Genomic DNA, 12,018 nt, shown 5'->3' with positions numbered 1-12,018 from the left:
CCCTTTCTCTCCCTCCCCCCTTTCTCCTTCTGTCATCCTATTCATGTGTGCATTAGCATCATCTGGCAGAGTAGCAGGGGCACTGGTGACAGAGGGAGCTGCATCTCACAGGACCCAGGAGGCAGAGTCCACCAACGCCAAGGGAACCAGTGGGATGGAGAGCGAGGGGAGCACCACGGCGGAGACAGGAGGTGACAGTACAGACTCTGATTCCTCCTCCGATGGAAGCTCCCTGGTGGTGGCGGCCACCTCTGTGACCACCCCAGCTGCAGGTACAGCTGCCACCCCCCATATCAGCACCGCCCTCCTAGTAGCCCCTCAGCGAGTTGCCCGTACCCGCTCACCCAGGAGGGTGGACCTCTCCTTCGCCCCAGGCACCTCAGGCCCTGTCCCAGGGAGCCCTGCTGCCCTGAGTGAAGAGGCTGTTGACCTCCTGAGATCCGTCTCTGTAGGGCAGTTAACCATTGTGAATGTCATCCAGGGGCTGGCATCCCTGATGCAGCAATGCAATGCATTCCTGGAGGGCATCCACGGTGGATTGGCGTCCCAAAAGAGATCGATTTAGGATCTGGCCTCCTCTCTGATAGCAGCCACTGTCCCTGTTCCTACCGTCACCCCGCAAACTACCACTTCCCAGTCCCAGTCTCCTCAACCCCAACCCATCGCATGCACATATACAGACGAGCATGCGCACAAGATATCACACAAGAGTGGCACAGTCAAACACAGGCATCACACTTCAGTCCACAAGCACTCACACAAACAACTGACAGTTGCACACACATCCACTGCCTACACTGTCTCCCCCTTCTCCTCCCTCACAGTCACGTCCAGACTCCCACCTGCATGCACTGCTTCAAAAGCCACCACCCGCATCACCACACCAAGCAGCGCATACACCTCACAAGCAGACACCTCCACAACATCCATCCACGCGTCCCCTGTATCCTCTCCCACCATGTCTGTCCCCCCCTCCTAAAGGACACAAACGCAGGCACTCAGACACCCAACAGCCATCCACCTCACATCAGCACACTGCCCATGCACCTGCACCCAAGTCCAGCAGACATACTCCTCGAACACTCCCTCAACCTCCACTCCCATCCCTCCTCCCTCATCCCACCGTTCCTAAGAAGCTTTTCCTTGCCCAACTTGACCTCTCCCCCCCGTGCTCCCCCTGTCCCCCTGTCCTGCCTGTAAGAGCAGGGTCCCAACGACCCAGCCCAGCACCTCAGACTCAACCAACAATGACAGTTATGGTTCCCACTCAGCCACCAATGAAAGGCAAGAATCCCTTACCTCCAGCTGAGACACAGCAGCCCTCACCTCCAGCAGAGGCTTCCCAGGAGACACCTCCCCCAGCAGAGACACAGCAGCCCTAACCTTCTGCAGAGGCTGCCCAGGAGACACCTCCCACAGCAGAGACAATGCAGCCCTCACCTCGAGCAGAGGCTGCCCAGGAGACACCTCCCCCAGCAGAGACACAGCAGCCCTCACCTCCAGCAGAGGGTATGTAGGCCACCCTCCAGGGACTGTTGTACTAGGAGCCCCCTCCATAGGCAGTGGGCGAGTTCCCCACCTCAGAGACTGTGACCTTGCAGTTCCCAGCATTGGGAAATAGGCATGGAGCCCCCTCCAGAAGCAGTGGGCGAGTTCCCCACCTGAGACAGTGACCTTGCACTCCCCAGCATTGGGAATTGGGCATGGAGCCCCCTCCAGAAGCAGTGGGCATGTTCCCCACCTCAGAGACTGTGACCTTGCACTACCCAGCAATTTGAAATGGGCAGGTTCCCGACTTCAGCTGAGGTGCCCCCCCACCACCTTCCCCCTGAGGTGCCTGTCCACTTCCGATATGTTGCCCCTGCACAGTTTTGCAAGGAGTTAGTCAGGATCAAGTTGGGGCTTGGACTGTGCCCTGTGACAATGTGGGCCTTATGTACTTTGGACTGGGCATTGGCCCATTCTGGACAATTCTTCATATATCTTTGTTCTAAAATTGATTCATATGGTGGCTGTTGCCATGCAATTACAATCTCAGTACTGCCGACCTGTAGTCCTTGTATTATTATGCTGTGTCCTGTGCCATTGGTTTACGTCTGCAGCTGGTTGTGTGTATGGTGTGTGTGTGTCTGGTGTGTGTTGTGCGTGTGTGTGTCTCTCTCCTTTTCCTCCCTCCCTTCCTTGCGTGCTAGGCAGTTGTACTCACCGTTGTCGTCTTCGTCGGCGTTGCTGTTCCAGGTGGAGCATGGCGTAGAAGAGCATTGGGAAGACTTGAAGTTCTGCTTCCATGGCGGCGTTGATCTTCTCTGTGTCTCTGTTGGTGAGTCTTTGGTCTTCTGTGATGTGTTTCCGCCAGGTTTTTGATGGCTTTGGAAATCGTGGCGGTTTGCTGAGTCATGATATGGTAGGCGGTACCTTGTCTTCCGCCTGGCTGTTGATTGCTACCACCGTGGATCGTGGTGTTAACGCCCTGGCGGTTGGTGTGGTACATTGGCTGTCTATGGGAGTTCTCGCCGCCATTGTCTTAATTTGGCGGTAATTACCACCAGCCTGTTGGCGGTATTACCGCCATTTTAACAGTCATTGCCAATGTCATAATGACCACCTCAGTGTCAGCAATGGTTTCTCACTGTATTAGAAGCAGGACAATAACCCTAAGCTGAGCTTCTAAATCGAAGGGAAGGGCTACTGAGTGCATCCAGAAGGCCCTTGCAGCTTTTGTGTCTAAGAACGAAAAGCCCCAGAGCCCAGTACACCTTAACCACTTTAGTGCGGGCGCTGATGCGGGTCACGACCAGTGGCTGACACCAGGAATGGGGTTAAAAAATCCTCAGGTGCATCGCACCTGATGATTTTTTTTTATGTAAAGATACCCCGGGAGATACGGAAGATCTTCCGTGTCTCCCCCACCCCCTCTACCCGCCCCTTTGTGACATCAGCACTCCACAAGGCACGCTAATGTTACTGTTTGTTTTCGTAGCAGAAAGCGACCTTGTGGCTGCTTCCTGCTCTGGTGAGGAAAACAGCCCCAAACAGCCTTCCCGACGTTTGAGAAGGCCTCGTTTGAAAGGGGAGACTCTCCCCTTTCAAACGAGGCCTTCCTGAACCTGCGATCGAGGGCCAGGAAACCCCACCAGACACCAGGGGTTTCACTTGGTGGGGGGGCGGCCCCCTCGGCAACTGCCCCCCTCCCCTCCTTCCCCCCAGGGATTTTTTGTTTTAAAGGTTTACCAATGGGGGATGTGATCGCACCTCCTAGGGATTTCATTTTCTTTTTTAGAAAGCCAATAAAAACAAAAACAAAAGAAATTGACAGGGGGTTGCCTGTGATCAGGGCGACCCCCTGTGGGGACAATCATTTCCTGGGAATTTGATTTATAGGTAATATATTAAGGATACAAGAGTTACCTCAAAGGAATCTGAACACAGATTATGTTTTTGTTCCTAGAAATTGAAAAGAGTCTTGAACTCGTTGTTAAACACAGAGAGTTAATGAAATAGTGAATTGATAAGCCTGATATAGTTAGAATTAGGTTTAACTTTCATATTTTCGCTTTTACTTTACAAATAAGTTGTATTCTCATGTATTATTGAGAAATACACCTCATTTAACAAATAACAGGAATAATTCAAAATGGCCCCCACTGGTGGATGCACTGAAATGAAGTCGGAGGGAAATTATTTAGGTTGAAAATAATAACTTAGGTTACAGAAGTGGCATGAGTAAATATGATAACATGTGATTTAAAATCTTCGAACATATCGAAAAAATGAATTGTGTTCCTATATACGATTGAGTAATATACTCAATGTAACACATAATGGGAACACTTCAAAGTGGCCGCCATGGGTGTACGCACTAAAAGGAGGTTTGAGGCGAATTAGTTTGCCATTAACTAAGATCTTAATAGTGGAATAAGTAAATGTGATAAGATTTGATTGATTATTGTTTGAACTTTACAAATAAGTTGTATTCTCATGTATCATTGAGAAATACATTAGATTTAACAAATAACGGGAATAATTCAAAATGGCCGCTACTGGTGGATGCACTGAAATGAAGTTGGGTGGAAACTACTCAGGTTGAACTAAATAACTAGGGTTCCAGAAGTGGCATGAGTAAACATGATAATATAGATTTAAAACCTTCGAACGTATCAAAAAAATGAATTGTGTGCCGATATACGATTGAGGAATATACTTAATTTAACATATAATGGGAATACTTCAAAATGGACGCCATTGGTGCATCCAATAAAAGGATATTTGAGGCAAATTAGATTGCCACTAACTAAGATCTTAGAAGTGGAATAAGTAAATGTGATAAGATTACATTTGAAACTGTTGAACACATTACATATGTCGAAATCGGAGAAATGAGCCATGTTCTTGTATATTATCGAAGAATATATTTGATTTAACAAACAACGCAAACATTTTAAGATGGCTGCCATTGTTTGACCTATGGTAATGAGGCTTGAGGGAAACCACCCAGGTGTCAACAATCAATGAAAATTAAATAAACGGCATGATTAGACACAATAAGATTTGTTTTGCTGTCGCCGAACGGAATCATGCTAAGAAGAACATTTTATTTGAATCATAAGGTAGGAGCTGGTTTGAGTGAAAAAAAATTGTACAAGTGATTGATTACATTTGAGTTCGTATTTGTTGATAAGTACAAAAGATTTTTAAAATGTTATTTGGTTCAGTTCAATATGACTGAGCGTGAATAGAATTGGATAAGGTGGATAAGTATTTCTTAGATTTGCATAGTATTGTCATGAGAGTTATTGCGGCAATTCGTTTGAATAGGGCCGCCGCATTTGACATGTAAAGTAGATATATTGGTAACAACATATTGTGTGATATACCCCCGACTACGTTGTTTAGTGACTTCCATATAGCCGGCGGTCCGGTCAAGGTGGATCAATTTAAATCGGTGATCCCAGATATTGTCCTGTTGGATGCATTATCCTGCATATCATATTAACACACTGTAGTATTATTGCTGGAAATATGTAAGGCCGTTTGAGATTCAGTCGGCACCGTAATGACCATGTTAAGAGAGAACAGCAAGAATGAACACATAGTAGGGGGAATTTACCCGTTACATATATAAATTAATACATACCACAGAATAAGGTTATTACTGTTTAGCCATCGGTAATTCGAAAAAATCATGTCTAACAAATTACGTTAAAAAAATCACATTGTCAACTAGTCTTTTTCTTTATTTGTTTCTGTCTCCAGGTCAAAATGATGTTGTAATGCATTAAATTAATATAAAATAGTAAATTAAACAGATATACAACAAATATGCCAGACAAAATTTAAATATACATGTATTGTTGGAAATCAGTAAAAAGGCGACATTAGAACATCGTAAATAATATAGTTACTAAGATTGTATATATACAATAATTTTAATCTTTCATTAATTTTGTATTTAGTCATGGTTGTATATGTTTGTATGTTTCTAGCCCTGAAGAAGTCCATTGGGACAAAATGCGTTGGCTATGGTCAGTTTGACCATACCCTCAGCACCGAAATGCAAAGAAAAAGTGTTTTTTGCCAAATTTTGAGGTTTGCAAAGGATTCTGGGTAACAGAATATGGTGAGAGCCCCACAAGTCACCCCATTCTGCATTCCCCTAGATGTCTAGTTTTCAAAAATGTATAGGTTTGGTAGGTTTCCCAAGGTGCCAGCTAAGCTAGAGGCCAAATACCACACCTAGGCACTTTGCAAAAAACAGGTTAGTTTTCTTTGGGAAAATGTAATGTGTCCATGTTGTGTTTTGGGGCATTTCCTGTCACGGGCACTAGGCGTACCCACACAAGTAAGGTACCATTTGTATCTGGAGACTTGGGGGAATGCTGGGTGGAAGGAAGTTTGCAGCTCCTCTATGATTCCAGAACTTTGCAGAACGAAATCTGAGGGAAAAGTGTTTTTTGCCAAAATTTGAGGTTTGCAAAGGATTCTGGGTAACAGAACCTAGTGAGAGCCCCACAAGTCACCCCATTCTGAATTCCCCCAGGGTGTCTAGTGTCCAAAAATGTATAGGTTTGCTAGATTTACCTAGGTGCCGGCTGAGCTAGAGGCCAAAATCCACAGCTAGGGACTTTTAAAAAAAACACGTCAGTTTTCTTCAGAAAAATGTGATGTGTCCACGTTGTGTTTTGGGGCATTTACTGTCGCGGGCACTAGGCCTACCCACCCAAGTGAGGTACCATTTGTATCGGGAGACTTGGGGGAATGCTGGGTTGAAGGAATTTTGCAGCTCCTCTCAGATTCCAGAACTTTGCAGCACCGAAATCTGAGGAAAAGAGGTTTGCAAAGGATTCTGATTAACAGAACCTGGTGAGAGCCCCACAAGTCACCACATCCTGGATTCTGCCAGGTATCTAGTTCTCAACCATGCAAAGGTTTGGTAGGTTTCCCTAGGTGCCTGCTGAGCTAGAGGCCCAAATCCACAGCTAGGCACTTTCCAAAAAACACGTCAGATTTCAATGTAAAAATGTGATGTGTCTATGTTGCGTTTCCTGGAGCGGGCATTAGGCCTACCCACGCAAGTGAAGTACCATTTTTATCGGAAGACTTGGGGGAACACAGAATAGCAGAACAAGTGTTATTATCCCTTGTTTTTCTCTAAATTTTTCCTTCCAAATGTAAGACAGTGTGTAAAAAAGACGTCTATTTGAGAAATGCCCTGTAATTCACATGCTAGTATGGGCATCCCAGAATTCAGAGATGTGCAAATAACCACTGCCCATTTTGGAAATCCAAAGGTTTCCTTGATACCTATTCTTCATTCTTTATGTTTCACCAAATAAACTGGTGTACACCGGGTATTCAATGAAAACTCATTCCAAGGTGCAGCTCCTTTATTGGCTCTAGGTACCTAGGGTTCTTGATGAACCTATAAGCCCTACATATCCCCGCAACCAGAAGAGTCCAGCAGACGTAATAGTATATTAGTTTTGAAAATATGACATCGCAGGAAAAAGTTACAGAGTAAAACGTGGAGAAAAATGGCTGTGTTTTTTTCCCTCAATTACAATCTCTTTTTTATTTTGGCTGTCATTTTCTGCAGGAAAACCTTGTAGGGTCTACACAAATGACCCCTTACTGAATTCAGAATGTTGTCTACTTTTCAGAAATGTTTAGCTGTCCTCGATCGAGCATTGGTTTCACACCCATTTCTGTCACTAACTGGAAGGAGGCTAAAAGCAAACAAATAGTCAAAATGGGGTATGTCCCAGTAAAATGCCAAAATTGTGTTAAAAAATGTGGTTTTATGATTCAAATCTGCCTGTTCCTGAAAGCTGAGAAGATGGGGATTTTAGCACCACAAACCCTTTGTTGATGCTTTTTTCAGGAGAAAAAAAAACCACATACTTTCTTCTGCAGCCCTTTTTTCCAATTTTTCTGAAAAACAAAACAAAATTTTAGCTGTATTTCGGCTAATTTCTTGGTCTCCTCCAGGGGAACCCACAAACTCTGGGTACCTTTAGAATCCTTAGGGTGTTGGAAAAAAAGGACGCAAATTTGGAGTGGATAGCTTATGTGGACAAAACGTTATGAAGGCCTAAGCACAAACTACCCCAAATAGCCAAAAAAGGGCTCAGCACTGTGGGGGAAAAGGCCCAGCAGCTAAGGGGTTAATAATGCCACTGAGAAATGTATCAATAGCCAATAGATGTGAACAAGTGCATCCAGTGTGGCTAGGCATGCGCTTGCAACTTTCCTTTTTGTACCCCCACGCAAACATCATTTACTTTCTGTACAAATTTCCTAGTTACACAAAAGTGTGATATAAATGTAGGACAAGATTTCCTTGGCAGCACAAACCCTCTGGGATGCGAGAGCACAATATTTCATCCCCTTCCTATGTTGCTAATTAACTTTGAAAAGGAGCATTCCTTCCGTTTGGCTGGTTCTACATCTTCTTCGGTGTAGGTCATCGGTTTCCCCATTGGTTGGTGATGTGATTAGACTTGGAGAAAAGAAGATATGTTGACAGAGTGCACATCCCTGAGGCTCCTTTTTCAATTTTAATTAAGTAAATCCTCTAGAGCTCTATGGATCAGAGCCTGAGTCGCTGAACTAAGGAGACGACCCTTTAACACACAGACAATTTGCTTCTTTTGGCTACCGGCAATGTGTGAGATCAGTTGTCTTCACTCTTAAGAGCCCAGAGTGATCCTCCAAATGGAAAGACTTATGGCGGGAATGGCCTACATCTCTCTGCTGCTACTGGCCCTCTTGGCCAACTCCCTGCTTTTGCTCTGCTTCTACGGAGAAAGAGGACTCAGTGCTAACGACTGGATTCTTGTTAACTTGTCTGTGGCCAACATACTGTCTTCTGTTACCAGGAATGTCTTTGCCTGCCTGACAATATTCGGTGTGAAAGGGCTCTGCCAGGTGGATTTGTTTTTCCTGGCCATCGCCCTGTACCTCACTGCCTACTGCAACTGCTTCCTAAGCCTGAACCAGACTCTTCAGGTACTAAAATTCAAGAGTACTTGGGTTATGCGACAGACACTGAGGCTGAGGCAACATCTGACATTGACTCTTGTGTCCATTTGGGGTCTGTGTATGTTGCCAGCCATCCATGTTGCTGCTAGCACCAACTTCTACACAAATACCACCTCCAGGGACAGGAGAACGGTGCTGGGTAAGTGCACACTTCCCATTGGTCTGGTGAGCAAGGTCAGTCATATTGTCCTTGGTGATGTCATCCCTTTGACCATCTTCCTTGGCTCCAGCCTGATCCTCATCCAGAAACTCTGGAAACACAAGAGGCAGATCCAAGCAGCCGGCCTCGCACAGGCTGGATGGAGAAATGCCAAGGAGAAGAGAGCCACAAAGACAGTGCTAATGCTGCTTGCCTTCTACATGTCTGTCTGGGGCTGCAACTACGCCTTGGGGTTTGTACGAGATAGTCCAAGTGTGTGGGAGCCCAAGGTCATCACCAAAACCGCATACGCCATTATTAGTGCTCTGATCATAATCCAGGGGAGCAGCAAGATGCGGGCAAAGGTCTTGAAGGTGCTGCAAATTTGTCCTCCATACCCCAGCAGATAGATATGGTAGGGGGATGGTGGTGCTACAAGGGCATCAGTTAGACACACCAGAAGCACCATATGCCCACCTCTGCTCTTTGCTCCCTCGCTTGCCTGTCTGCTGGAGAATCACCTCCCTCCGCTGTTAGGATGCTGCTGGCCCCCTGCTGCTGAGTTAGAATCACAAATGTTGGATAGTAGGCACCAAAACACCATGTCCTCCAGAAGCGAGCACTGGTTTGTCTGCCCGGCCAGCCATTGATGCCTACCGGTCCCCAATGCCCCTCTGCCCCAGCCGTGACCAGGACCAGCGTACATCAAACTCTATTCACTCACTTTCTTCATAGCACTTCTCAAAACCCAGGAGCTGCAGAGACTTTGGGCCTCATTAGGTGATTGGCAGAGGGGATTACTCCATCACAAACGTGACGCATGTCCCGTCCGCCGTATTACAAGTTCCATAGGATAGAATGGAACTCGTAATACGGCAGGCGGCCCGATGTGTCCTATGTCTTTCACTCACCACATGCAACTCCTCTTCCCACTCCAACACTCCTCACAGTCTATGTGCACTTCCTCTCCACCACACCCCCTTTCCCTCCATGCTGCTGTGCTCTACAATCGGGCTGCGGCACTTTGTGAGCGTTTACGTGTGTTTTTTCCGCTCACAAATGGTATTTCTTCTGCTGTGACTCTGTAAACATTTCCGGTTCACCGCTGTGCAACGGGAAGGCTAGACTGTGAGGTGATTGTATGTCAAAAGACCACATCTTCACTGTGAAAAGTTAGAGTTTTGTATACCAGCGTCAATTCAGTCACATAACACTTTACCGTGTTGCAATTCTTGGCTGCAATTAACTTTGTCGGAAGCAAGCGATTGACTTTTTGAAATAAAAACAGAAAGTATTCCCCTTTTAGAGCAGCACACTCGCTCAGTGTCAGGACACTCGGTGCAGCGAGTAGGAGTTAGTGATGAGCGGAGAAAGGCCTCTCCACACTCTAAGGGTTTGCATCAAGACACAGCCCCTCAGCTCGCTCTTTAGCCATGGATTCATATGAGTGAATCTGGGCACGATGGCTCAGTGAGTGTCCCCTCGCTGCAGTAATCTCTGTGTAATCTGCAGGTCACCGCCGGGATTACTGGCCGGGCTGACTCTGCCCTTTGGTCGAATCCCATTCGTTATTAGCCACATTTGTTATTATATGAAATTCACACCAGCATAAATACTACTACTACTATCAAAAACAAGCATTTTCAATGCAACAGGCCTCGCATTTGTTCGATTTAGAGCTATTAGTGTTGTAAAGCAAAAAAAACACGCAGCGCGATCGCTCTATGTAAAATGCAGAGCGATCGAGCTGCGTGGAAAATAAACAGATAAAGTAGTCCGGACCCCAGGCTGAAAACATCGAGCCTCGCATGTTTTCAGTAGTTTAGGGGTGCTGTGTAGGCGGGCTAAACACCGGAAAAGGCATGATGTATGCATGCCTTTCACAAATGAAAGCAAGTGGATTTTAAAAGGCAAGCCCACGAACCAATGTAAGTGACTGACGTGGCGTGGTTTGAAGCCCAAAGAGAGCTAACAGAATGGAAGGAGGACTTTGCACTCGCCCATAATAATATGATCTTGTGAGGCAATTGTGCCACCGTGTTATTATTATCATCATCATTACTACCATCACCATCATTATTACGTGGTGCCGCCACCACAGAAGATAACACCAGACTATTAAAGCAGTGCACTGTTCCTAAGAGACCACCAGACACCCGGCAATAGTGGCCATCGAGCGACGGCTCCCAGGAAACACCAGAACCAAAACCGTGGTGCTCGCACAATGCCATACCTTTTAGGAACAAGCATTGGCACTGCCAGTCGGTCTCGCCTTTGGGGGCTACTGGCTGTGGCGATGTTTTGTTGCCGTGCTGTACAGCAGCACAGATGCTTTGGATTGTGGCTTAAGCTAATTTTAAAAATCCCTATAATGCAGCCAGGGCTAAATCACTTTTAAAGTGCATTAGCACTGGATGGATTATAGCACTTTTTAAAAATTATTTTTAGCCGCCCTGTACAGCAGCCACGCTGCTATTCAGCATGGCTACACATCATTGCAAAACAGGGCAATGCCCATGGTGCGCAGCATAAAAAAAGTCAATGGCAGAACCAATAGTCTTAAAGGCGAGACCTATTGGCCTTGCCAATGATTATTAGGTTTTGGAACATCACCTTTTGTGATTCTCAGCAAACCAACTAATCTCCCCATGCAGGGACAAGAACAAATTGACACTTGGCAAAAAATCATACTACACAAAGAAAGCAGTTGTGCCCATGTCCATGTATAATACATTTGGAAGCAGATAACAACTGTTGTCACAATAGTAGCAGATAGCGTCTGTTGTCGCAATATGATGTGATCTACTGTAGGGTGCTGAATGTGTTATTTAACTGGAGACCGGCAGGAAAAAGACTTCTGAATCTGCACTGTTGAACAGTACTTCCGGTAACAGAGCACCTCCACCAAAGCGCCCTGTGTGCGGTGTTGACACGCACCACAACCTCAACGGAAGTCATGCATTATAGCTGCCATACCATGAGTATGTATAGCATATGCAATGCACTGCATCTGAGATCAGTATAAGCCTGTGACAAGTCACTGGTCTCCTGTAGGTCGCTCAAACACCGTAGTTGGTCATGTGTAATGACACACAATGCAAGTGAGCAGACGGCAGCCCCTGTCACTATTTTGTGCTAGTGAGGCCTGCATGTGAGCTCTGTGCACTATTGCTCTCATGCTATCTGCTTCCAGGAGCGCTTTAGGTCGAAATGCTGCTCTTTGAGAGCATGCACAACCCTTGCCACGAGAAATAAAGAAATATTGTGCTGAGAAGAGGCTTGGTGTCAGCATACAGTTAAGTTTAAAATAAAATAACTGTCAAAAATATTGGCAGAGGGGT

The 12,018-nt window shown here is 46.0% G+C and overlaps 1 protein-coding gene across 1 annotated transcript; it reads left to right on the top strand.

Annotated features, from left to right (window-relative positions):
- The first annotated feature begins 8,232 nt into the window (after nucleotides 1-8,232).
- Nucleotides 8,233-9,087, top strand: LOC138301800 (olfactory receptor class A-like protein 1). The gene has a single exon (XM_069242301.1). The coding sequence runs from the start codon at nucleotides 8,233-8,235 to the stop codon at nucleotides 9,085-9,087; it is 855 nt and encodes a 284-aa protein (XP_069098402.1).
- The last annotated feature ends 2,931 nt before the right edge of the window (nucleotides 9,088-12,018 follow it).

The sequence above is a fragment of the Pleurodeles waltl genome, chromosome 6, assembly GCF_031143425.1.
Source record: "Pleurodeles waltl isolate 20211129_DDA chromosome 6, aPleWal1.hap1.20221129, whole genome shotgun sequence".
Taxonomy (NCBI): Eukaryota; Metazoa; Chordata; class Amphibia; order Caudata; family Salamandridae; genus Pleurodeles; species Pleurodeles waltl.
The sequence above is the reverse complement of the archived record's forward strand: the minus strand, read 5'-3'. Positions and strand labels throughout refer to the sequence as shown.